The sequence below is a fragment of the Curcuma longa genome, chromosome 21, assembly GCF_044706935.1.
Source record: "Curcuma longa cultivar G26 ecotype Majalengka, Jawa Barat chromosome 21, ITB_CL_G26_1.1, whole genome shotgun sequence".
NCBI lineage: Eukaryota > Viridiplantae > Streptophyta > Magnoliopsida > Zingiberales > Zingiberaceae > Curcuma > Curcuma longa.
In genome coordinates, this window is record NC_133881.1 from 6,701,862 (window position 1) to 6,723,936 (window position 22,075).

At 35.9% G+C, this 22,075-nt stretch overlaps 2 protein-coding genes across 2 annotated transcripts; one reads left to right on the forward strand and one right to left on the reverse strand.

The window, feature by feature from the left end:
- The first annotated feature begins 7,470 nt into the window (after positions 1–7,470).
- LOC141814304 (sucrose synthase 2-like) lies at positions 7,471–13,167 on the forward strand. Its single transcript, XM_074702239.1, has 16 exons — positions 7,471–7,640; positions 8,817–8,950; positions 9,415–9,544; positions 9,629–9,780; positions 9,865–10,060; positions 10,180–10,298; positions 10,417–10,633; positions 10,703–10,798; positions 10,894–11,067; positions 11,151–11,267; positions 11,358–11,524; positions 11,626–11,850; positions 11,930–12,248; positions 12,342–12,586; positions 12,677–12,815; positions 12,918–13,167. Exons 2-16 carry the CDS (start codon positions 8,853–8,855, stop codon positions 12,963–12,965), a joined length of 2,442 nt encoding a protein of 813 aa, XP_074558340.1. The 5' UTR covers positions 7,471–7,640; positions 8,817–8,852; the 3' UTR covers positions 12,966–13,167.
- Positions 13,168–14,210: 1,043 nt separating this feature from the next.
- Positions 14,211–21,981, reverse strand: LOC141815108 (uncharacterized). Its single transcript, XM_074703062.1, has 11 exons — positions 21,913–21,981; positions 21,786–21,818; positions 21,011–21,147; positions 19,186–19,256; positions 19,055–19,108; positions 17,043–17,185; positions 16,728–16,874; positions 16,145–16,375; positions 15,822–15,881; positions 14,769–14,996; positions 14,211–14,602 (listed from the first exon to the last, which is right to left on the reverse strand). Exons 1-11 carry the CDS (start codon positions 21,979–21,981, stop codon positions 14,462–14,464), a joined length of 1,314 nt encoding a protein of 437 aa, XP_074559163.1. The 3' UTR covers positions 14,211–14,461.
- Between the last annotated feature and the right edge of the window lie 94 nt (positions 21,982–22,075).

The window sequence follows — 22,075 nt, forward strand, 5'->3', positions numbered from 1 at the left end:
AACATACCGTAGATATACTTACGATATTGTCAAGTAATAAAAATATATCATCTATTTGAACTGTGTTTGAACTGTGTTGTTGAGTATTAAAATATTTATAAAAGTGATTATTTAGACAATCGAGAAAATATTTTGTGGAAAGAGAAAGAAGAATGATTGAATAAAACGGGAAGAAAGTTTTAAAGGTGATTCTAGGATTTCGATTTTACTATAATAATTGTTGATAAATATGTTTCCTTTTATCTCGACGTATGATTATAAAGAGAGCTGTCCAAAGATGGTCGAATGCATCTATGGGATAAAGAAAAGAACAAAAATATTGATGTGTCTTATCTTAATCGCAATTCATAAAATAGATTATGATAGATCCTTTAAATTTTATGATAAATCGTGAAAGCCATGAGAGAGTTAACCACTTTCGTGGAAATCGTACTATCGCTTTTAGGGATGCTCCTGTCACTAAAACTCCACAAACCTCTAAATGTTACCCTTACTCTGTGATATGAACCCTTAAGTTAGTTCTAGAGATAAAAGAATTAGGGTTCGTTGATAAGTATGCCTCCTATTCTCCTTTGATCCAATTATATGTTTATATGCAATGATTATGGCTAGGGTTTACCTCTTAGTCTATCCCAACGGGGTTACTATCTAAGTCGAATCTAACAACAACGATGAATGGAGAGAAATACAAATTAGAACCAATTATAAATCGTACACGTCATGAACAAAACAAGGATCAATGCATTTATTTGTCTAACAAAAGATCAAGTTACTTCCTAATCCCATAATAAGAAACTACTCAGAGATGTCAATCATCGGCATCGTAACTTGTTGTTTTCGAAGTGACCTCCTCCTCGATCCCCTATCATAGGATCACTCAATCCTTGGGGTCTCTTTCGAGAACCCTCAATCTTTGGGTCCAACCCTCAATGTCTTCTAATTATCACCGCTTGCTATTTATAGCTTTAAAGTCTTGACAAAGTTTCCTAAAAGGTAAGAGAATCCTAATAGATTTTCCTAAAAAGTCAGGGCGATTAACGAAATTAACAGTCTCCAAATTATCAAAAGGGTGCGGCTCACCATGGTGGTGTTGGCCACCATGGCTTGGCTATGGTGGACATTGGAAGACTTAACACGACCATATTGGTTGACACGGTCGGGCCATGTTCGGTGTTGGATGTACTGTTTGTACTCTGATGTGTATTTTGCCTCCAAGTATATTACATGACCCTTGTAAGGTGCTAAAGCGAGACTCTCTTGTGTTCAAATGCATCCAAAAGCCGAGCTCTTCATGTCCTGCCAATATAAAGTGCAAACGAGCAGTCTGTCAAACTAAAAGAATGAAAATGCATGATAATGTTAGAAGTACATATAAACATGTTTATGTAATATTGAAAATAAATACAAAACAAGATAGAAAATGGGGTACAAATCATACACATCAAGTACCCTCAGACTTAAACCTTTTTTGTCCTTAAATAAAAATTTACAATTAAAACTCATGTGTGTGAATGATACATCATCATCCCTAGCAAGTTCATCTAGTCCTATCAAGTAGTATCACTAATGAGCAAAGACATACGAATAGTTTCATTGAGGTCTAACTTGAAAGTTATTTGTGCGCAATGCAATGTAACTCAATCTTCAAGTATCAATTTTCAATCTAAATTATTTCGTCATTCTATCGTGTTCCCAGAGTTATCCACTCAAGAGACACTTACCTACCATATGTAAGGATCATCTCTCGACAATGCTTTACATTGTCCACATAAGATCTCAAAAGAGTATTCGATATCGAGATTCACAAATAGATAAGTACCTAATCGTTATTTATTCATACAAATCTACATTATTTATTCATACAAATCTACATGAAGCAGAATTTTTTTATCATGACTTAAATGTTTCTCTTGTAACTAAAATGTGTTTGGGAGTCACCTAAGGATACTAAAGTACTAGTTCAACAAGATGAATCATAGCTTTTTTTCATATGTTTCAACTTTTCAAACTAAGTATTATGTGTAAGTGAAAGGAGATACTAATCATGTCGGCCTATAGTGAAATTCTTCGACTCAATAATGTTCATATTCTATTACTACAAGATAAGAAAATATAAATCACTAAGGATATGAGTATACTATCACAAAGATATTAAGTTTTAACATACCAAGATTATGCCATAAAAAAACAAACAAATTATATCCGTGTGATGAACATGGTAGTAATGATAATGCGAGAAATAAAAAATAAATATGAAAAAAATATGATGCATGATAAATAAAGGAAATCTAATTAAACATCCCTAAACTTAAACTAGGCATTGTCCTCAATGTGAAAATAAAATTAAAAAGAAACTACTGTGGAAGAGGATGAAAAGGGGGGAAGTTAGGATTGTTACTCAATGATGTGTGCTAGTGGTACATCTTATCCATCTACTTGTGGTATTCCTCCATATGGCGTAAGTGCTCATCCTCTCTCTAGTGATGTTCCTCTTCACGCTGGTGGTACTTCTTTACACATCGGTAGTGCTCCTCTATCCTCTGGTAGCACTGCTCTATCATATAATTGATTTGATAGACATCGTTGCTAAGCCTACTGGCTCTGATGGCATCAAGTGTCATGTGGATATTTGAGAAGTTATAGCCTGAATACCTCGTAGAAGATTTAGCAAAAGAATATCTTGGTGGGGTAGCTCATGTGGATGAGCGAGGCGGGGGTTAGCATTTGAGTGGTCTAGGATTCAAGGAGAGGAGAGCTTTGGAGCAAAAAGTGAGAGGAAATGGTGAAACCGTGAGGGAGAACACGTGAGAAAAGGGGGTTTAAAAACCCCTCATCCACGGAGCAACACAGTCGTGTCAAGTGGCACAGCTTGGCCGTGTCGACCTCTAGGCGTGATGGTGATCACGCAACACAAGCATGGTTGAGAAGAGCATGACTGTGTTGGACAACACGACCGGGTCGTGTCAAACTTTGGAAGGTCTAGCATGTCCATGGTGGCTGCCATAGGCTCCCCGTTTTTCTTCCTCTCACTTCATCACTAAGGACTATCCCCTCCTTAATCTACTTAATTATCTCATCCTAATTGACGTATCACTATTGATTAGATTCTTATTTCCTTCAAAAAAAAATTAAAAAAAGGATTCGTAATCTTAGCGGCCTGTTAGAGTCGGCCCCACGAATATGGAAGAAGATAAATTCAAATACACAAGTAGGAGGTATATGGTAGGAATGAATGACAGATCGTGAGTTTCCTTCAAGGTAACACACGAAGTGAGAAGCAATTAGCACCATTAATATTCAATGCAACTTAATTCTCTATTAATGTTTTGACAACTCAAGCTTCACTAGAAAAATAACTACCATCAATGGGCAATGAAGTTTAGAGATATTATGACATTTGCAATATAAATTTTCTTTTTGTTCTCTTCCACTAATTAATTTTATGGCCAACTACTCCATAGATAAAATCATACTTAATAACCAACAAACAATATACCCCATAGCGATAAAGTGTCATTGTCCATCGATCACCAAATCCAGGGCCGGCTCTAGACATAGGCCGATAAGGCCTGTGCCTAGGGCCCAATTTTAATTGGGGCTCATCTAATTAAGATATTTAGGGTTAATGGATAGGTTAATGGATAGCAGAATTATTAAAACCCGATCCGGAAAGTTCTGATCCGGCATCCAGCTGCTGTCCCTTCGCATTCTCGCCGCGTTTCCCGAATCCCGATCTCGCCTCTTCAATACCCCGATGGCCCGATCTCGCCTCTTCATCTCCCCTCTTCCTTCTTCTTCGACGCGAGCAGCGAGCTCAAGCAGACTCCTCGGCTTTCCTCGGAGTTGTCCCTCGGCGTTGAGATTTCCCTGCGTTCTGCGTTCTGCGTTCGACGTTCCTCGGAGCCGCATTCTCGACGCTGAGATTTCACTGCGTTCAACGTTCCTCGGAGCTGTCCCTCGGCTTGATTTTCGCTGAGATTTCACTGCGTTCGGCATTCCTCGGAGCTGTCCCTTACTCCCTCGGCTTGATTTTCGCTGAGATTTAGGGTAGGACGGTCGCTCCATTTCTCTTGCTGCTGATTGCGTCCTGTTTCCCCCATATTTGGGCATTGGATCCGGGGGTCTTGGGTCTTCGGCTTTCTTTGGAGTAGGGCAAAAGGAGAGAAATTTGTTGCTTGAAAAAGGTGCTCCTGTTCCTCTTCTGTTCCTTTTGAAAAAGTAATTCCTGTTAATAAAGTAGATAAGGCTTCGCCTCCTGTTCCCAACTTAGCCGAGTCTTCTTTCTTCTCTTTCTTCTGAGTGGGCGGATAATAATGAATTCCTTCAGGGCAGGTAACGAGCAGAGTTGCAGAGTTAAGCTACGCGCAGCAGAGTCAAGCGACAACGCGATCTTTGTATGTCCAGAATTTCCTTCGCTTCCTTCTTCCTTAACTTCCAGTATTATTGTTGCTGAGATTTAGGTAGTGATTTTTTGTGTTTGAACCAGCTGTTCTACGAGTCCTTTGATGAATCATTCGAGGGGACAAGGCGGACTACTAAGGTAGATTTCTTCCGGATCTATTACAAGAGTAAATATTCATATTTCAGTTTCTTTTATTAATTCTAGATCGTTTACAAATCTAGAAATGACGAACAAGAAGCATGAGGGAATTATTATCATAATTAGTGTTATGCTACTCAATTGCGTTATTCTAGATTACTTGTTAAGTCCTTAATTTTATTTTATATAAAAAAATTATTTTTAAAATTAATATTTTAATTTATTTTAAAAAAAATTTAAATCCACCTCGATCTCAAGTCCAAATAAAAAAGAGTGAGAGAAAATTTTTTAAAATAATAACAATCATTTTTTAAAAAAAATTTGCCTAGGGCCCCTCGTAGACTTGAGCCGCCCCTGACCAAATCTCATTACTTCATTTGGCCCGGCCCCCTGTCGAATTGTCCACCTAATTTTGGATTAGGTTTGATAACAAAGAAAGCTAGTAAGGTTGGCAAAGCTATACCTAAGTATTATTGAATAATTGGTCAATTATAAGTAGAGTTGGTGACAAGAAGAGATAGATAAAATAACTAGTTGTTGCATATAGACCTAACAATATTAGATAAGTAAGATGATCACATTGGACTCTAAATATATAAATTATTAAGTTGATAAGAATTGATCTATTTGTAAAAATTTATTTTAAAAATATTAATAATTATTTTTATATTACATATTACCTAGTTTTGCATTTAATAAAATTATTTTTTTTGTAAAATACTAATCATTTTTATACTATTTTTCATTTACGAGGACACTCACTTCTTCAGACAAAATAGAATCTGGCGGTCTAAGTCGGTATCACGGTCATCTGTGAGGAGGTAAATCGCTTTAAGCGGCAATAAAATAAAATAAAACTTATCATCATCAAAATGATCTTTATATATTTGAATAACTCTACTTTCACGATCATAGATCAACTCAATTATTGAAAAACTACAAATTATATAATATCATGTTGACATCACATTCACGACATAAACAAGTAAGCCTAAGCCTTTTTTTATTAAATGTCGATCCATTAAAATTTCACTTTCTCTCTTTTAATCCGCCTACAAATCACATGTTTAATGTTTATTTTTTAGCTAATATTTTAAATATGGGATTGGACAGCGGTGGGCCCGGTCATCTGACAATATTATCCAATAGGAAAATTTTAAATTATCCATCCCACGTAATTAATTATATTTAAATTTATGGTGCCAACGTACAGACAGACATAACGTACAGTGTAGGGATCGCGTCACGTGCTCCACTTGTGAATCGGCCGCAAATAAATCCGCCAACGGACCAACCTCACGTGCCGATGGCAATTATTAGATCTCGATGATATTTTTGGTGGGCCCCACCTTAAGCCACGTGCCGACCGTACTGACTCACTGAGATCGAGGCCAGCCCAAAAACCGTATTAAATATATTTTCATTTTATAAATAAATAAATATATATATATATATAAACAAATAATTTTACTAATATATTTCGAGTATTTTTCCAATAAAAGTTGTCTGTATTCTTACTTGGAACTTTGCTATAAAAGCAATAATGGTAAATCAATAACTATTAGTATGAAAAATCCTTTTATTTTTTATTAAAAATGTCAATTTTCACCTTTTTTTAGAAGTTTCCTTAATTTATTTATTAGTTAAGGTGCAAAAGTTGAAATTTTTATATTCATAATAAGACTATTATAGTTATAAATATCAACTTCTACAAATTAATCATAGTCATATATTAATATTTTTCTAGTGTAAAATCTTATTTTCGATGGCATATCGACATGTCAATTATTAACGCACAATTTAATTTTAAAATTAGAGACAGCTGTGTAGTTTGTTCCTTAACAAATATCATTAATTGTAATTTTAAAATTAGAGAACTTTTCTCTTCATTTTCATATTTACGAACAAGTAGAAATCATTAATTGTAATTTTTGGAAATCTCCCAATTAATAATTTTCTCCTTCCGCCACGTGTCAATGCTTCATTTTGAAGCGTCTTTGATTTGCTAGTCTCCACCAACAAACACATAACAAACTTTTATTGGCACTTTTTTGATGATAATTGATTAGATGAGATACTTTTGGTAAATCTTATATATTAAGGACACTTTTAGTAAATTATTGCCCTATTGCTTTATTTATCTAAAAAATATTATATATTATTATTTTTAAATTAGTTATTAATTAATCTACCATGAATGAATTGTTTCAAATTTAGTATAATGTTTGAGATTTTTAATATCTAAACCATGCCTTAATTGGTTAGTCAAGTTTAACCATGTTATTTTGATCTAAGTTAGTAAAAAAAATTTAAATTAGGGTTACCTTATTATTTTTTGATGTGTGCAATAATTACTTAACATTTGTGCAATAAATAAGTCTAGGTATTGGTACAAGTCTAAGATGTTTTGATAGAAGCTCACAACAATTGATTTGTGTCGATCCATAAGGTCTTGAATTGACACAAAAATTATTTTGTGTTGACTGTAATAAAATATTTTTTAATAAAATAGGTTGGAATCAAATGAAAATATTATTTAGTGGGGGATAAGATTGTGAACTTAATCAAATCCCATAATCATATGTAAAGAAATAAATAAAAAAAATTATAATTAATTATTAAAAAAATATTATTTCGACTTCGTTTAATTCAACTCGTGTCCATCTCAATCTATCTCGCAGTAATTAATCATGATCGAGGGCCAATTAAGATTACTGGAACCTTCCATATTACGCGACATGAACGAAGAAGGTGGAAGAAAATGAGCAAAAACCAGCAATGGCCGCCACAGCGACAGGAGACTGGAGAGTGGTTTTGCTGAGATACCGACAAGACAACGGCGAGTTGACAGCCAATCTTTTACTCGTTAAAGTAAAGGAGAAGGTGGGATCTCTCCCCAACTATAAAAAGGGCACCAGGGGTGAGCTTTCCTCACCATTCCATCCCAACTCCGTTTGCTCCCTTTTCTTAATCCCCACTCCGTTGCGTTGCATTTCTTTTCCTTTTCGGTTTATGGTTTTTTGTTTTGTTTTTCTGACGGATCGGATCCTCCGTTGAGCAGCATTTGGTCTCTTTTTTCAGTTTCCAGTTACTGTTAGAGGTAAAGCCCTAATCTTGCACCCACCTCCTGCCTCCAAATGGATCTGCTTGCTTGTTGCATGATGCAGCGGAGGCGCTGCAGCTGCGTTGTCTTTTGTAAAGATCTGGTTTTGGGCCAAATTTCTGGCGAAAGTTATGACTTGTCTAGTTTAATGACGCAAAAAATCGATCTTAGTTAAGGTTTATGCATCAGAATCGTGAAATAAAGCGGTTCAAGTTGGGTTTTAGGATTTGACTTCTTATAAGGTCGTTTTTTTTTCTTTTTTCTTTTCTATCTACTTGGGAGTTAGATCTGTGAGTTGGCTGTGTTCGTTGGCAGCATCCAGGAAGAATATCCCCAGATCCAAAACATTAGGAGAAAAATGGCGATTTTGACTAAGGAAACCTAGAAATCATTCTAAAACTTGTAGAGGATCACACTTTATGCGGATGATAAAGAGATTATATGGCTGTTCTTCCACGCAGTATACCCTTGACATACTACTTTACTTTAGAAATACTGCCCTCCTAATAATGATAGCTGCAAATTTCCTTTGAGATAGAACATTTGGAAATAGATTTAGCTTCAGAAGTGTAGATTTCTAGCTTTTAACATATGAAAATAAAAGAGAGCTTTTCTCACACCATGGCTTCTCGTGAGACCTATGTTTTATCCTGTAGATCCAGTTGGAGAGCATCTTAATTTTATTTAATTATTTAACATAAAATTATTTTTCTACTACAAATATAAGAAAATAGCAAGCAAAGATCCGTCCACTTCATCATTTGTATTTGTTATCTTCTTTAGATCCTGCTTTGTTATTTTTTTTCCAAGCTTTTGTTGTGTTGGAGATCTAAACTATTTCCTGAGCATGCGCTTGCCAACTCACATTCTACTTTGTAGCACTGAGAAAATTTTATTTGTTTATTTTGTTTAAATACTCTTGCATAGATTCAACCTTTCAAATCTTTTTTCACTGTCATGGGCATGGATCTAGCTTATTAGTTTGTTAATTCTTGTCATTGGAAACTAGTTTTGTTTTTGGGGTCGTGATTAAGTTGTTGAAAGGAAGAAAAAAATTGAGTTTAATTGATGGTAAAATGTAAATTTTGTTTTTACTGGAAAAGTGAAAAGTTTCTCTTGCATTTGCTTTTTAATGCTTCCTGTTGTTCTAACAAATAGATCTCTATGTTCTAGAGGCTTTTTGAAGCTTGAAAGAAAGCATCCACAAAAATGCCTCAACGCAGCTTGACCCGTGCTCTCAGTGTTAGGGAGCGCATTGGCGACTCCCTTTCTTCCCATCCCAATGAACTGGTGGCACTTTTCTCAAGGTATATATATAACCATCTCAGATCTATTCTTTTTCTCCATGAAAATATCATGACTTCTTTCTTCTGGATGGTTGGATATCTGCATGTTTACTTACATTGCCAAAACGATATAATACTCAAAGAGCTATCAACCATCTATTCAGATAATTATTTTACTGTTTCATGCTGTATCAACATGAAAATAGAATGATCTACTCACTGTACATGCCTTCTTTAAGAATCCTTATAGATCATCGCCTATCATACTTAATCTTACAACCGTTGTCTTCTAAAATTGTCTAATATATAATGGTCATATTGCAATTCTGTTACCCTTATCTTGAGAAACTGTGAGTTAATGAGTCCGACACATCTTAGGCATTTTGGATTTTTGACTAATTCAAATCTTTAGCCTTGTTCTTGTTGCTTCAACTATCAATGGGTCAATTTTTGATACCTTGCATGTGATTACTTTCGTCTCTCAGGTTTATTCACCAGGGAAAGGGCATGCTGCAACCCCACCAGTTGTTGGCTGAGTATGGAGCTACCTTTTCTGAAGCAGATAAGGAAAAACTGAAGGACGGAGCCTTTGAGGATGTTATCAAGGCAGCACAGGTATATGTTGGACAGCACTGTTTCTATCATCGTCAAGTTTTAATCTTTTCATGTTCTCATGGGATCATCTTGTCCTCAACGCAGGAAGCCATTGTTATTCCTCCATGGGTTGCTTTGGCTATCCGACCTAGGCCTGGAGTCTGGGAATACGTCCGGGTCAATATCAGCGAGCTTGCTGTGGAGGAGTTGACTATTCCAGAATATTTGCATTTCAAGGAGGAACTTGCTGATGGAAGGTAGGTGAAGCTAAGAACTGTATCACTATCATCAGATGTTTTGTATCTCTTTGAGAGAATCATTCGTGATTCTTCTCCTTTCAGCCCACAGAACAACAACTTTGTGCTGGAGTTGGATTTTGAGCCCTTCAATGCTTCTTTTCCTCGCCCCTCGTTGTCAAAATCTATAGGTAATGGAGTGCAGTTCCTCAACCGTCACCTCTCTTCAAAGTTGTTCCAAGACAAAGAAAGCTTGTACCCCTTGCTTAATTTCCTAAGGAAACACAACTACAAGGGCATGGTTAGTACTCAATTTTAGTTCAATAACAGATGTACATGTGCAACCTATCTCAAGTAACTAGAAATTGGTTTCTGCCATCGTCAAAGATCTAGTTAACTATTTTCATTCTTGTTATGCAGTCAATGATGTTGAATGATAGGATCCAAAGCCTTAGTGCCCTCCGGGCTGCATTGAGGAAGGCAGAGCAACATCTGCTGAGTATCCCATTGGATACACCCTACTCAGAATTCCACCACAGGTAATTTATAAGGGTCCACTCTGGGTATTGAAATATGTAGTGGAAATTTGTGAAATCATGTAGCTTCCCCAACTCCGTAAGTTTTGTTGATAGATTGTTTCTTACACGAATGGTTTAGATTTCAAGAACTTGGCCTTGAAAAGGGTTGGGGGGACACTGCCCAGCGTGTATATGAGACCATCCACCTGCTACTGGATCTTCTTGAGGCCCCTGATCCGACCACCTTGGAAACTTTCCTGGGAACAATTCCTATGATGTTCAATGTTGTGATCCTTTCTCCACATGGGTACTTTGCCCAGGCTAATGTTTTGGGTTATCCTGATACCGGTGGTCAGGTATGATCTACCTTGATCAGTGTCCATGTACTTCATGTTATATTGCTTCTTACTTGAATTCGTGTGCAGGTCGTGTATATTTTGGATCAAGTCCGTGCTTTGGAAGATGAGATGCTTTTAAGGATCAAACGTCAAGGACTAGATATCACACCTAGAATTCTAATTGTAAGAAACAGAACCAAATCTACTCAATCTTCCCCTTAGAACTCTCAATAATAAATAGGTTCTATAGAAATCTTATTCTTTGATTCGAAATGCAGGTTACCAGGTTGCTCCCTGATGCAGTCGGCACAACTTGTGGGCAGCGGCTTGAAAAGGTTATCGGAACTGAGCACACTCATATTCTTCGAGTTCCATTTAGAACAGAAAATGGAATTGTCCGCAAATGGATCTCCCGTTTCGAAGTATGGCCATACCTAGAAACATATACCGAGGTAAACCTAATCCTGTTACCTTTGTTTAAGGGGTCTCCTTTGTTAAATTTGTTCTAAAGGTTTTTGTTGTTCTTTTCCGGTAGGATGTTGCAAATGAGTTGGCTGGAGAACTACAAGCCACCCCAGATCTAATCATTGGAAACTACAGTGATGGAAATCTAGTGTCAACTTTGCTTGCACATAAATTAGGAGTAACCCAGGTTTGACCTTCTCTTTGTATGTAGCTGCCTAGCTTGATAAACCAATAAGCTTGGTGCTTAGTAAGTTAGCTCATTGTCTTTCTCATGCAGTGCACTATTGCCCATGCTCTGGAGAAGACAAAGTACCCTAACTCAGATATTTACTGGAAGAAATTTGAGAATCAGTATCACTTCTCTTGCCAATTCACAGCTGATTTGATTGCTATGAATCATGCCGATTTTATCATCACTAGCACCTTCCAGGAAATTTCTGGAAGGTAATACTCAAGCCAAATGCTTTTCTAATCAATTGTTTCTTTGCAAAATTACTATTGAGATAGATCTAAATGGATTTTTCCTATTTTTTATCTGGTTTCAGCAAGGATACCGTGGGGCAGTACGAGTCCCACACTGCCTTTACTCTTCCTGGACTCTACCGAGTTGTTCATGGAATCGATGTCTTTGATCCAAAATTCAATATTGTCTCACCTGGTGCTGATATGTCCATTTACTTTCCTTACACCGAAAAGCACAAGAGATTGACAGCTCTTCACCCAGAGATCGAAGAGCTACTTTTCAACCCTGAAGATAACACAGAGCACAAGTAATTAAGGGCCTTTAGTTTCTGGTACATTTACAATTGTTGTTTGATTAATGCAGTGACAAACTTGAGAATCTTGCAGGGGCGTGCTGAGTGACACTAAGAAGCCCATTATCTTCTCCATGGCAAGGCTGGATAGGGTGAAGAACTTAACGGGTCTGGTCGAATTCTATGGCCGGAATGAGCGCTTGAAGGAGTTGGCAAACCTTGTGGTGGTTTGTGGAGATCATGGAAAAGAGTCAAAGGATCTTGAGGAACAAGCAGAGTTCAAGAAGATGTATGACCACATTGAGAAGTACAATCTGCATGGACATTTTAGATGGATCTCAGCCCAAATGAACCGGGTTCGCAATGGTGAACTCTATCGTTATATCGCCGACACCAAAGGAGTCTTTGTTCAAGTACTGCTCTTCATTAACAAACAATGCCATTTTAAAATTTTTATTTTCGCCTCAAGGTTTTGCTAACCTGTTGTTTGTTTGCTTTGTGTTTAGCCCGCCTTCTATGAAGCCTTCGGGCTCACTGTTGTTGAATCAATGACCTGCGGGTTGCCAACATTTGCAACCCTGCACGGAGGACCTGGAGAAATTATAGTTGATGGGGTGTCTGGCTTCCACATTGATCCTTACCAGGGCGACAAAGCTTCTGAAATCATCGTAAACTTCTTTGAGAAGTGTAAGGAAGACCCAACCTGCTGGGAGAAAATCTCTAAGGGTGGGCTACAGAGAATTGAAGAAAAGTAAGCTTTCTTTCATGAATCAATACCAAAACTAAGGTTCTGAACAGCTATATATATCTAACAAGCACTCTAAAAATTCAAATACAACAGGTATACCTGGAAGCTCTACTCTGAGAGGTTGATGACACTCACCGGAGTCTACGGATTCTGGAAGTATGTCTCGAACCTGGAACGGCGTGAGACTCGTCGTTACCTGGAGATGTTCTATGCCCTCAAATACCGTCAACTGGTACAGCCACACCCCACCTGCCTTACTCTATTTACTTAAGTGGCTCATTGTTTACCATTTTGACTAACATAACATCTGCATTATCTCCATTGCTATTTTCAGGCTGAGTCGGTTCCTCTGGCAGTTGAGGGAGAAGCTGCTGCCAAGTAGACAGAGACTTAGAAGGAAGCACAACAACCTGTTTGTTTTCAACTCTGAGAATTCAGGAGAGGCTTTTGTCCCAAGTTGTTATCCAATTTGTCAGTTACTTATCGAATCCAGAAGTTCTTCTTCCTTTTGATGCATGTTTTGTAGTGTGTTTACCATGTGGTATTGCTCTCTAATAAGATCAGTGGCTTCCTTCTCCTTGAAATACTCATGAGTAGAATCTTGTTCATGTTTTTGTTTCACAAGGCAGTAGGTTTTCAAAGTATCAAGCACAAATTGCATACCATAACCAAGCATACATGGAGCTAGAGAACTAACCTTCTGTTTAATCTTCTGATAATTTTTATTATGTATTTATATTATATGTATATATAGTCTCCAGTTGCTGATACAAACAGTTACAGACAAAAACTTGAAGGAATTATATAATTTATATTATATGTATTAATAAAAAAATTTTATGAAGTATGAAAAATATTGAATATAATTTATGAATTATATTCATTAATAAAATTTTTAATCAATATTATAAAAAATAAATAAGAATATAAATATTTCAAACAATAATAAATTTAAATTAAAAATTTAATAATATTTAAATTAAGTTCATAAAAAATTCAAATCAAATTTAAATAATTATTTTATCAATTTGATTTATTTTAGACTTTGATTTGGTTATCTTTTACGACCTTATTTAAATTTATCATTAGAGGCCCTTTTAATCAATTTTTACCAACGCACGCCACTTAATTAGTGTAAATTCTCAAATTTGTTTGTAATCAAATTATTAAATTAATTTTAGTTTGTAAATTGATTTGCAAATGAGCATGGGTCTAGAAATCGCAGATTAGAATTGCTGGGAAAACTCAAATTAATTATCATTATGTTGAGAGCTGATTTATAAATTAGTTTGCAGTCTAAAAATAACATTATGTTGTGTCATGTATCGTTGTTAAGACCACAAATTATGTTTTAAATTAGTTTAAAATTCAAAAATTATATAAAAATTGACTCGAATATTTAAATCATGTATTTTTTTTTAATATTTATTGTGATAGTGTAGTGGTATTAATTTATAGCTTCTAAACTATAAAGTGATTTAAAAAAAATAAATCCTTCATGCCAACAATTATAATCTAAAAAATAATCAATAAAACAGTTTAGAACTTGAAATTAACTTTCAACTGGGGCAAGTACTCTAGCTTAGTGCATTGCTCCAAATGATTACTAAGCTTCTGTTTAATGCATACATGGAGCTAGGTTTTCAAAGATCCTTCATGCATGTGAAATCTTAGAAAGACTCTACCCTACTACCACATCCAAATTGAGCGATCCCCATATGAAGGAATATTGCACAAAGGAGCAAGGTGCAATGAGTTCGTGAAATGATCGATTAGCTTAGTTCCAGAAAATATACTAACAGTTTAACACTCAATAATTTAAATACCATCAATCAATTGAAGTGATCATAAAGTCAGTTCAAATAGCGTACAAAAAGGCTACTCTGAATCTGAGTCTGTTGTCACCCACTGATAAGCATCCTTTGGTTCTTCATCAGTCATCGATGGAGGCACATCATCGGTTCTTGCAGGCCGAGCTCGAGCTCGGCCTCGGGAACTCGTGCTGCTCGCCAAATCGCCCTGCAAATGCAAACGAAAAGCAGCCAATTCAAAGATGTCGCAGCAGAGTAGAATCTAACATCAAAACCGTCTGAATGATAACTTATCTCAAGGTTCATCAAAAATAAGAAGTAAAATTATGTACGAGGGAGAAATCTGCAGTGATAGCAATTTTTAGATGACTCACTGGTGTATTATTAGCTTGCTTTGTCCGATTGTTCTGCAGCCAAATGGTTCCGAATAACAAACATGCAGCTAACAGCAAGCTTGGACCTACCCTCGGATCACGCGGCAAATCACTGATATACATATGGAGTTTTTTGAGCCTGTTGTTTATTCCTCTGCTGAAAGATTGACCAACTGGCGATCCCATTGATTGTTTATCCTCAGGGACGAGATCGGGGGTTTCGAACGTCTGCATTTGTAACCAAAGTTGATTCTGAATGTATGCATGCAAACTTCATATTCAGATTACCTAATTCTTAACTAATCATGTATGGTTATCAAAGCGAGAAAAAACATTAAATGAACTTGGAAACCAAACACAAAAAGGATACACAGTGATTAGTATCATAGAAGGCAAAGAAAACATATCAGATCAAAAAAACATTGGGAAAAACATATATTATGCACTAGTTTTGGTTATCTATATTATCCATTAACCAATAAAAGAAAAGAAACCTATAGAGCATCTGGCATGGGATATAAGCACTATAATATCAACCATCGAAGGGTGAAGACTCAAACTTAGTATCAACATAGGCTTAGAGCTTAGTGCAACTGATTTTAATTTAGCTTACTTTTTTATCTAAATAAAATTACAAATTCATTTCGAGGTGCTAATTGAGTTTATTTCTGTTTAACTATGATTTAATTACTTCGATATGAAAGTCTTATTTATTTTCAAGAAAATATCATCTAAACTATGGTCTTATTTACTGATACATTTTCATATTTTAAGTTTTCTATGATGCAATTTGTTATATTAATTAAAATTATCTAGTTTATTAATCTCTCGATATTTCTTAAAACATTTTTCATAAAATGATAATTAGAATATTAACAAATGATTCGTTGGATTCCACATTTACAAAATTAATTAAATCAAGTATAGACTTACACAACTGGTGGGTGTACTACTTATCCTTGATAAAGGGTGTACCATTGATTCAAAAATATTTGGAACATATTTTGACAATTTATGAAATATTTGTGGAAATAGTTAAAGGAAATCACTTACAAAATAAGGAAATTCTCTGGTGTCACCACGCTCAACAATATGTGATATCCACTGAATTAACTGGAACAAAAGCCATAACAACAATTAATCTAGTTAATCACAGAAATTCTATACTTATTAGCAAAAGTCTCATGCATTTGATGACTTACACAAATAGACGACCTCGTAATGCAACAAACGTAATGCATTTTCAAAAATTGATAATGTAAATCATAAATACTATAATGGAATTATCATCAGGGAAGATAATTTCATTTCAGTTTGCTGGGGGTGAACGAAATGACAGATAAACTTCTAATATAATTCAATGAGAAAGCAAATACCTCTTCCACATCCTCAGGACCAGGATATCTAGCAATAAGCTGAGAGGCAACTTTGGTGTCCCCCAAATATTGATTTCGAAAATGCTTCCACCTGTCATTCTTTGCATTATCATCTGTTAAGTTTCTTAAATAACGAACAATCAATATTTGAGGCGCATCAACACCATCTTCATAACTTGGTCCACAACTTTTAGTGTGGTATTCTGGAGCAAGGTGAAATTGGCAATATTTCTGCAAGAAAATTGCAAATGTTATTCTGAAAAAATCAAAATATTAAAAAATAAATAAATAAATAAAAGCTATTCTTAGTTACTAGTTTCAGTTAAGAGGTGCAGAACATAGTTTACATACCATGAAGGGGAGTTTAGGGATCATTACTTTATTCAAAAAACATATCACAGTTAAGTGTAGATTATGGTGTAATATTTGCATTGTTTAGCTGTATCTAATCTAAGAAATAAACAAAAAGTGTCAGAAATCTGCATTTGTTAAATCTTTTTGACTCTGAATTCACATAAGAGTTACAAGAATCAATGTGTGGACCTCAATGTCTATATGTACAGATTTGTGATATTTGGTTTACCTGCTGAACTTCTCCGTCAAGCCAAGTAAAAGTTAAACGATTCTCTTTCATAGCAGCAGAAGCAACAATAGCAACTGAAAGATTGACATTTCTGGCATAGTCTGAATCATCACCAACCATCAGGACATCACTTGCCCTGCGCAAGGTCTATAAATGGTTTCAGCCTTTCAGGTTTTATTTTATTCAAAACAAGACATTCAAAAAGCAAATTAAGATCATTCTGTGAAGGCATATAATCACAGTAGTCTACAATAATATTCAAAATTCAAAGGTCCTATTAATTGAATAATTAGACAATAATGCTAAGGAACTGACCTCACGCATCTGAGTCATTGCATGACCTGCACGTCCAACGAGAATAAGGCAATACCAGGTTACAGTCTCATTTCCAGAACGAGAGTATCCTCTTGCATCACAACCGAGCTCCATGGAACTAACAAGCCTCAATTGCGGGATATCTGAATATCAGGAAAATTTTCACTACCACAATATTGTTGATTAAGAAACATATATACAAAAACTAGTTACTATGTTTATATGATGTTAATGCTCATGAAACAACAATAAACATCATTCTTTCTTGTGCAGGAATACACTATTCTTTTGTTATAATTATAATGACATGGACAACAACATGAGAAATGACTAGATGACTAAATGATGTTTACAATGACCATATATTTCTATGTCAAGACCAAGGTTTGAAATCTCAAGTCGTTTCACTTAATATCGGAGAAAATTTTCGTTCCGCCAACGGACCGGCACCAGCACAACGTTCTAACCGGGATGGAAGCGTCGCTTGGGTTCACGACGCCTTTGGAGGCATTGCCCAGGCTCGGCGACACCACCGAAGGCGTCGCTTGATATTGGCAAAAATTTTCGTTCTCGCTAGTGGACCGACACCCACACAACGTTCCGACCGGGATGGAGGCGTCGCCAAGGTCCAACGACACATCCGGAGGCGTCACAAAAGCATCGCCTAGGCCTAGCGATGCCATTGGAAACGTTGCCCGAGGTCCGACGATGCCTCCGGAGCGTCGCGAAGGCATCGCTTGGGCTCGGCAAAACCACTGGAGGTGTTGCCCGAGTCCGGTGACGCCTCCAGAGGCGTCCTGCGGGCCTGCACGTGCCCCGGTCGCATGGCTCGCGCGTGCACCGATCGCAATCGCGTAGATTTTTTTTTTAAACTTAAGTTTTAATAATCAACTCCTACCTATAGTTGGGATAATTTAAATAGACTTAATTAAAGCCTCTTAAAATTATCCTTTATTTTTTAAAAAAATTTTATTTTTATTTTTAAATATTTACATTATTTTTTAATTAATATATTTTATATTTTAAAAATATCGAAACTATACCGACACGGCATGATACGATACCGAAACTGTATTGTTCCGGTCCGGGACCGAAATCTCAGCACAACTCAATATTTTAAACCTTGGTCAAGACAAATAACATTCAAAAAATTAGAAAACAAAAAATTATTTGAGCTTCCTTGAAAGAAACTTGGATTTTGAATCACTACGATTTAAGTCAGTATAAAATGATCTATTAGAATAATTTGAGAATATCAAATAGTAATTTCATCACAAGTAAAAATTGTCAAATGGTAAACTGGCCTAGTTGGAGGCTTTCATCGCAAAATACGGAAGAGTATGTAATGTATGCCAAACGTTTTTAAAGGAAAATCTACCTATGGCTACTAGGAGTGGAAAAAACACTTGTTTATTTCTTCCTTTGAGCTTATGAACATGGTAAGCTTGGATAGAACTTTACGGACAAAGCTTGATCACGAATAACATTGATAAACAAATACGCTTAAACACACTAATAAGATTATAGATGCATCGACTGATCCTTTAGGCTTTTGAAACAAGTGATCAGCCAGACATTCGGAGTTGTAGAAGAGCAGGGGATGCTATGTTCAATCCTACTAAGATCCATTATAATCCTAAGTAGGCTTAAGCTGATTCATATGTTGGGCATGGAAGCAGATAATGCATAGAAACAAATAAATATGGGCCTGATAACAAAAATATAGAAGGGCCAAATTTCACAATGGCATAGTTAAATGTGCACTGAGATTAGCATAAAATTAGCATTCTACATCTTGTAACAACAAGATCAACAAATTAAGGTTGGCAATTATTACTATTATTACTGCTATTATTATTATCATCATCATTATCATTACTATTTTTATTATTATTGTTGTTGTTGTTATAATTATTATTACTACTACTACTACTACTATTATTATTTCCATTTTTATAAAAGAGTAAAAAAATTGTAAACATTGCAACATAGAATTGAAGGTCCAAAGATACCATTTTTTTTATAATCATCCATCATCTTCACTAACTGCAAGTGATTGAAACTCCCTGCAACAAAAGAAAAACACTACACTCAAACCCAAGACCTAAAAGTTATAGCCATGGGATATAAGGTAGAAGTATACCACTGTAGGTGATAGGCTTTGAATAGATGTCCTTCAGAAAAACAACAGAAGGCGCTGAGTCCACTCCAAACCTAAAAATAAGAGTCAGATTTATTTTTAAACCAAAGTAGCTCAGGCACGGCCAGAGAAGTTTTTATTGCAAATGAGAAGGGGTATATGCTTTCATGTTGATTGGGGCAATTAATAGATGGAAAAGGGTAGATCTGGTGAAGGATTCTGCTCCCCCTAGAATTTTTCATTTTTAGAGAAGTTGGCATGGAAAAAAAATGATAATCGACATTGCAACACAAAATACAGAGTAGTTTTCACACAGACAGAAATTTTAAGACATAAAACTGCCACTGGCTGAAAAAAGATGCATATATATTCCAAACACAAGTCTAAACAAGAGAAAATCAAAAGAATCTGAACTAAAAATATAAATGAAGAGCTTAATAAAAAATAAATAAATAATTTCACATAAAAAAGAAAAAATTCTATAAAACAAATAAAATTATTGTTATAACCCTAAAATTTAAATAAAGGAAAATAGCATAAATTAATTTTTATATGGGGGTAATTAAAGTTCAATGGTTCTTATTGGTGCCAAATTAATTTATTTGGGCGGATTAATTGTGTTTAGAGGTTATATATAAGTTGACTTTGAGTCGGACTCGAGTTGAGTTGGTTTGATTGGGTTAGTAGTAAACCTAGAGTGATTGGAATATATTTGGGGAATCACTGGGGGGGGGGGGGGGGGGGTCTGATATTGGGGGTGTGGATTCATTAGGTGGCCCTTGTAATTAAGACCAAGTAGGTTCAAAAGAAACTCAATTTGAACTCGAATTGATCAGTATAGTGTTGAACCAAATCTGGTTTGAATTGGAGGCAGTTCAATCGTATTCTTTCGGTTCAATAGAGTTGGTTCAAGGAGTTATTTAATACTTCTTCATCTTCCTCCCCATGTAACCCTCCCTATGCCAATTCTTCTTTGCCTTTTTGTCCCACTTCCTGACAACCACCCCAAATTGCAACTGCAATCGCCACATGAACAAAGACAGTGGTGAGTGATGGCGCTGTTCCTCCCCTCCCACAGCCCTAGGTCTCTTCCTTGCCAGTTTTTCTCCAAGGCAGCCTCCTCCACTAATAGACGTTGCCTGCCATCCTTTCAAGTGAGAAACAGGCAACTGACCTCCTTCCCTATCAGTCATGGATTCTGAGTTGGGACCTTTTGTTTGAATGGATCCTCTAAAGTGCTTCCTTTCTAAAGCTCTTTGGCCTCCAGTTGTTCATCTAGATGTTTGTCCAGAGTTCAATGTTGTTTCTTCCTAGGCAAGCATTTTAGTTAGGTTACTATATGTTTGTCTTTGACATTATTATACATTACATGCGGCAAGCAAAGTCTTGCTGTTAGGTGGGCCTTGCTCAGCAGAGGATGTTAACTATTGAGAATATCTTTGGATTGCAAAATTAAATAGTAAGCATAATAAAAAATTATAATGGTGTTACATAACCATCAATGTCAAAATCACATAGAAGAAACATTTAATTGCATCACATTTTTTCAAACCCTGATGGAGCTGATTACACGGACATTCTCAAATTCCAATGTAAAGGAAGTCTTAATTGATGTTTTGTTCAAGAAATAGTTCTATGGAAATTATGAACTGTTACTACCCAACTAAAGTAGATCAGCCAAAGTAAACAAAAACTGTGCTGTTATACAAGCAATGTGATGTAAAGAAATGTGATCAGGTGAATTTGAATGGACGCGAACATTTAGGAAACGCTTTGATCAGATAAATAACAACAGTCAAAAGAATTAAGTTAGTTGATATGAACATACATGTTCCACCAAAAAGCCATGTCAATCTCTCTCCACAAAACATAAGCAAAAGATGCTTCAGAAAAATAATCTTTGGCAGCTTGGCGTATGAATGGAGCAGCGCGCTCTCCAGTTTTTGAGAAACAAATAACTTTCACCTACAAGTCATATGTATTAGAATTGCTGAGCAGCAAGATGGCATTTACTACTTTGTAAGAGATTGTCACAGTTTATTATTTTAGGACTGTTTAGTCTCATATTATGATTGTTGAACTATGGATCAGTTTCCTGAATATCTAATTGAGACAATAAAGTGAGAATCCATAACCAACCCCTCTCTCCGGAGGAGGTAATGATTGTAGCAGTAGAAGCAGATGGCAGAGGAGGAAGATACGAAGAGACTAAGAGGGATAAAAAGAGATGAAGAACCAGAAGAAGAAAAGAAGAGAAGAGGGAGGTGGAGGAGGCCATTTTGCTGATATTCCAAAACTAATATAGAAGGGAAGATGAAAGTTTAGGAGCAGGGAGTAACCAGAATTCTTCAATTTGCAACCATTAGGGAAAATGCCCACTACTGGTAGACTCTGCACTGGAAGGGATTAATTAATATACTAAATATATATATATATATATATAAATATATATCACTAGTTCACTACCCTAACACTTTCTTTTTCCGAAACATAAATCAACCCATTAGCCAGTCTTTCTAAGTCTTTAAATAAACATTAAGAAAATATTAGACATAACATTTTAAGTAGTTGTCCCCACAATGCTATTAGCTAACAGTCAGTACCTTATGGCGACCACTTGTTGCAATGAACTTTGCCTGAAAATGACAGATCACAGAGAGCACCACGTTATATTGTCAAGAGCAAAAGTTAAAAAAGCAAGTTATATAACACCACCCTTTATGACAGTACAACAGCTAAAGAGTTTGCATAAACACCTAGGATAAACAATAATGTAGCTCTCAAAAACATGAGATCCATGCCCACAGCTAGACCACGAGCCTAGCCTAGTTAGAAATAGCATGTGGCAACTGCATTGACACTAAGGTTCACCTAATAACTTCAACCGAGACAC

Excerpts from the sequence above, each read along its gene's own strand:
- LOC141815108 (XM_074703062.1), bottom strand. The coding sequence starts at position 21,981 with ATGGATCTCATGTTTTTGAGAGCTACATTATTGTTTATCCTAGGTGTT. Across the intron at positions 21,819-21,912 it reads ATGCAAACTCTTTAGCTGTT|GCAAAGTTCATTGCAACAAG; the intron begins GTACTGTCATAA and ends TGTCATTTTCAG. Across the intron at positions 14,603-14,768 it reads AGCAAGCTAATAATACACCA|GGCGATTTGGCGAGCAGCAC; the intron begins GTGAGTCATCTA and ends TTGCATTTGCAG.
- LOC141814304 (XM_074702239.1), top strand. The coding sequence starts at position 8,853 with ATGCCTCAACGCAGCTTGACCCGTGCTCTCAGTGTTAGGGAGCGCATT. Across the intron at positions 9,781-9,864 it reads GAGGAACTTGCTGATGGAAG|CCCACAGAACAACAACTTTG; the intron begins GTAGGTGAAGCT and ends TTCTCCTTTCAG. Across the intron at positions 11,268-11,357 it reads ATAAATTAGGAGTAACCCAG|TGCACTATTGCCCATGCTCT; the intron begins GTTTGACCTTCT and ends TTTCTCATGCAG.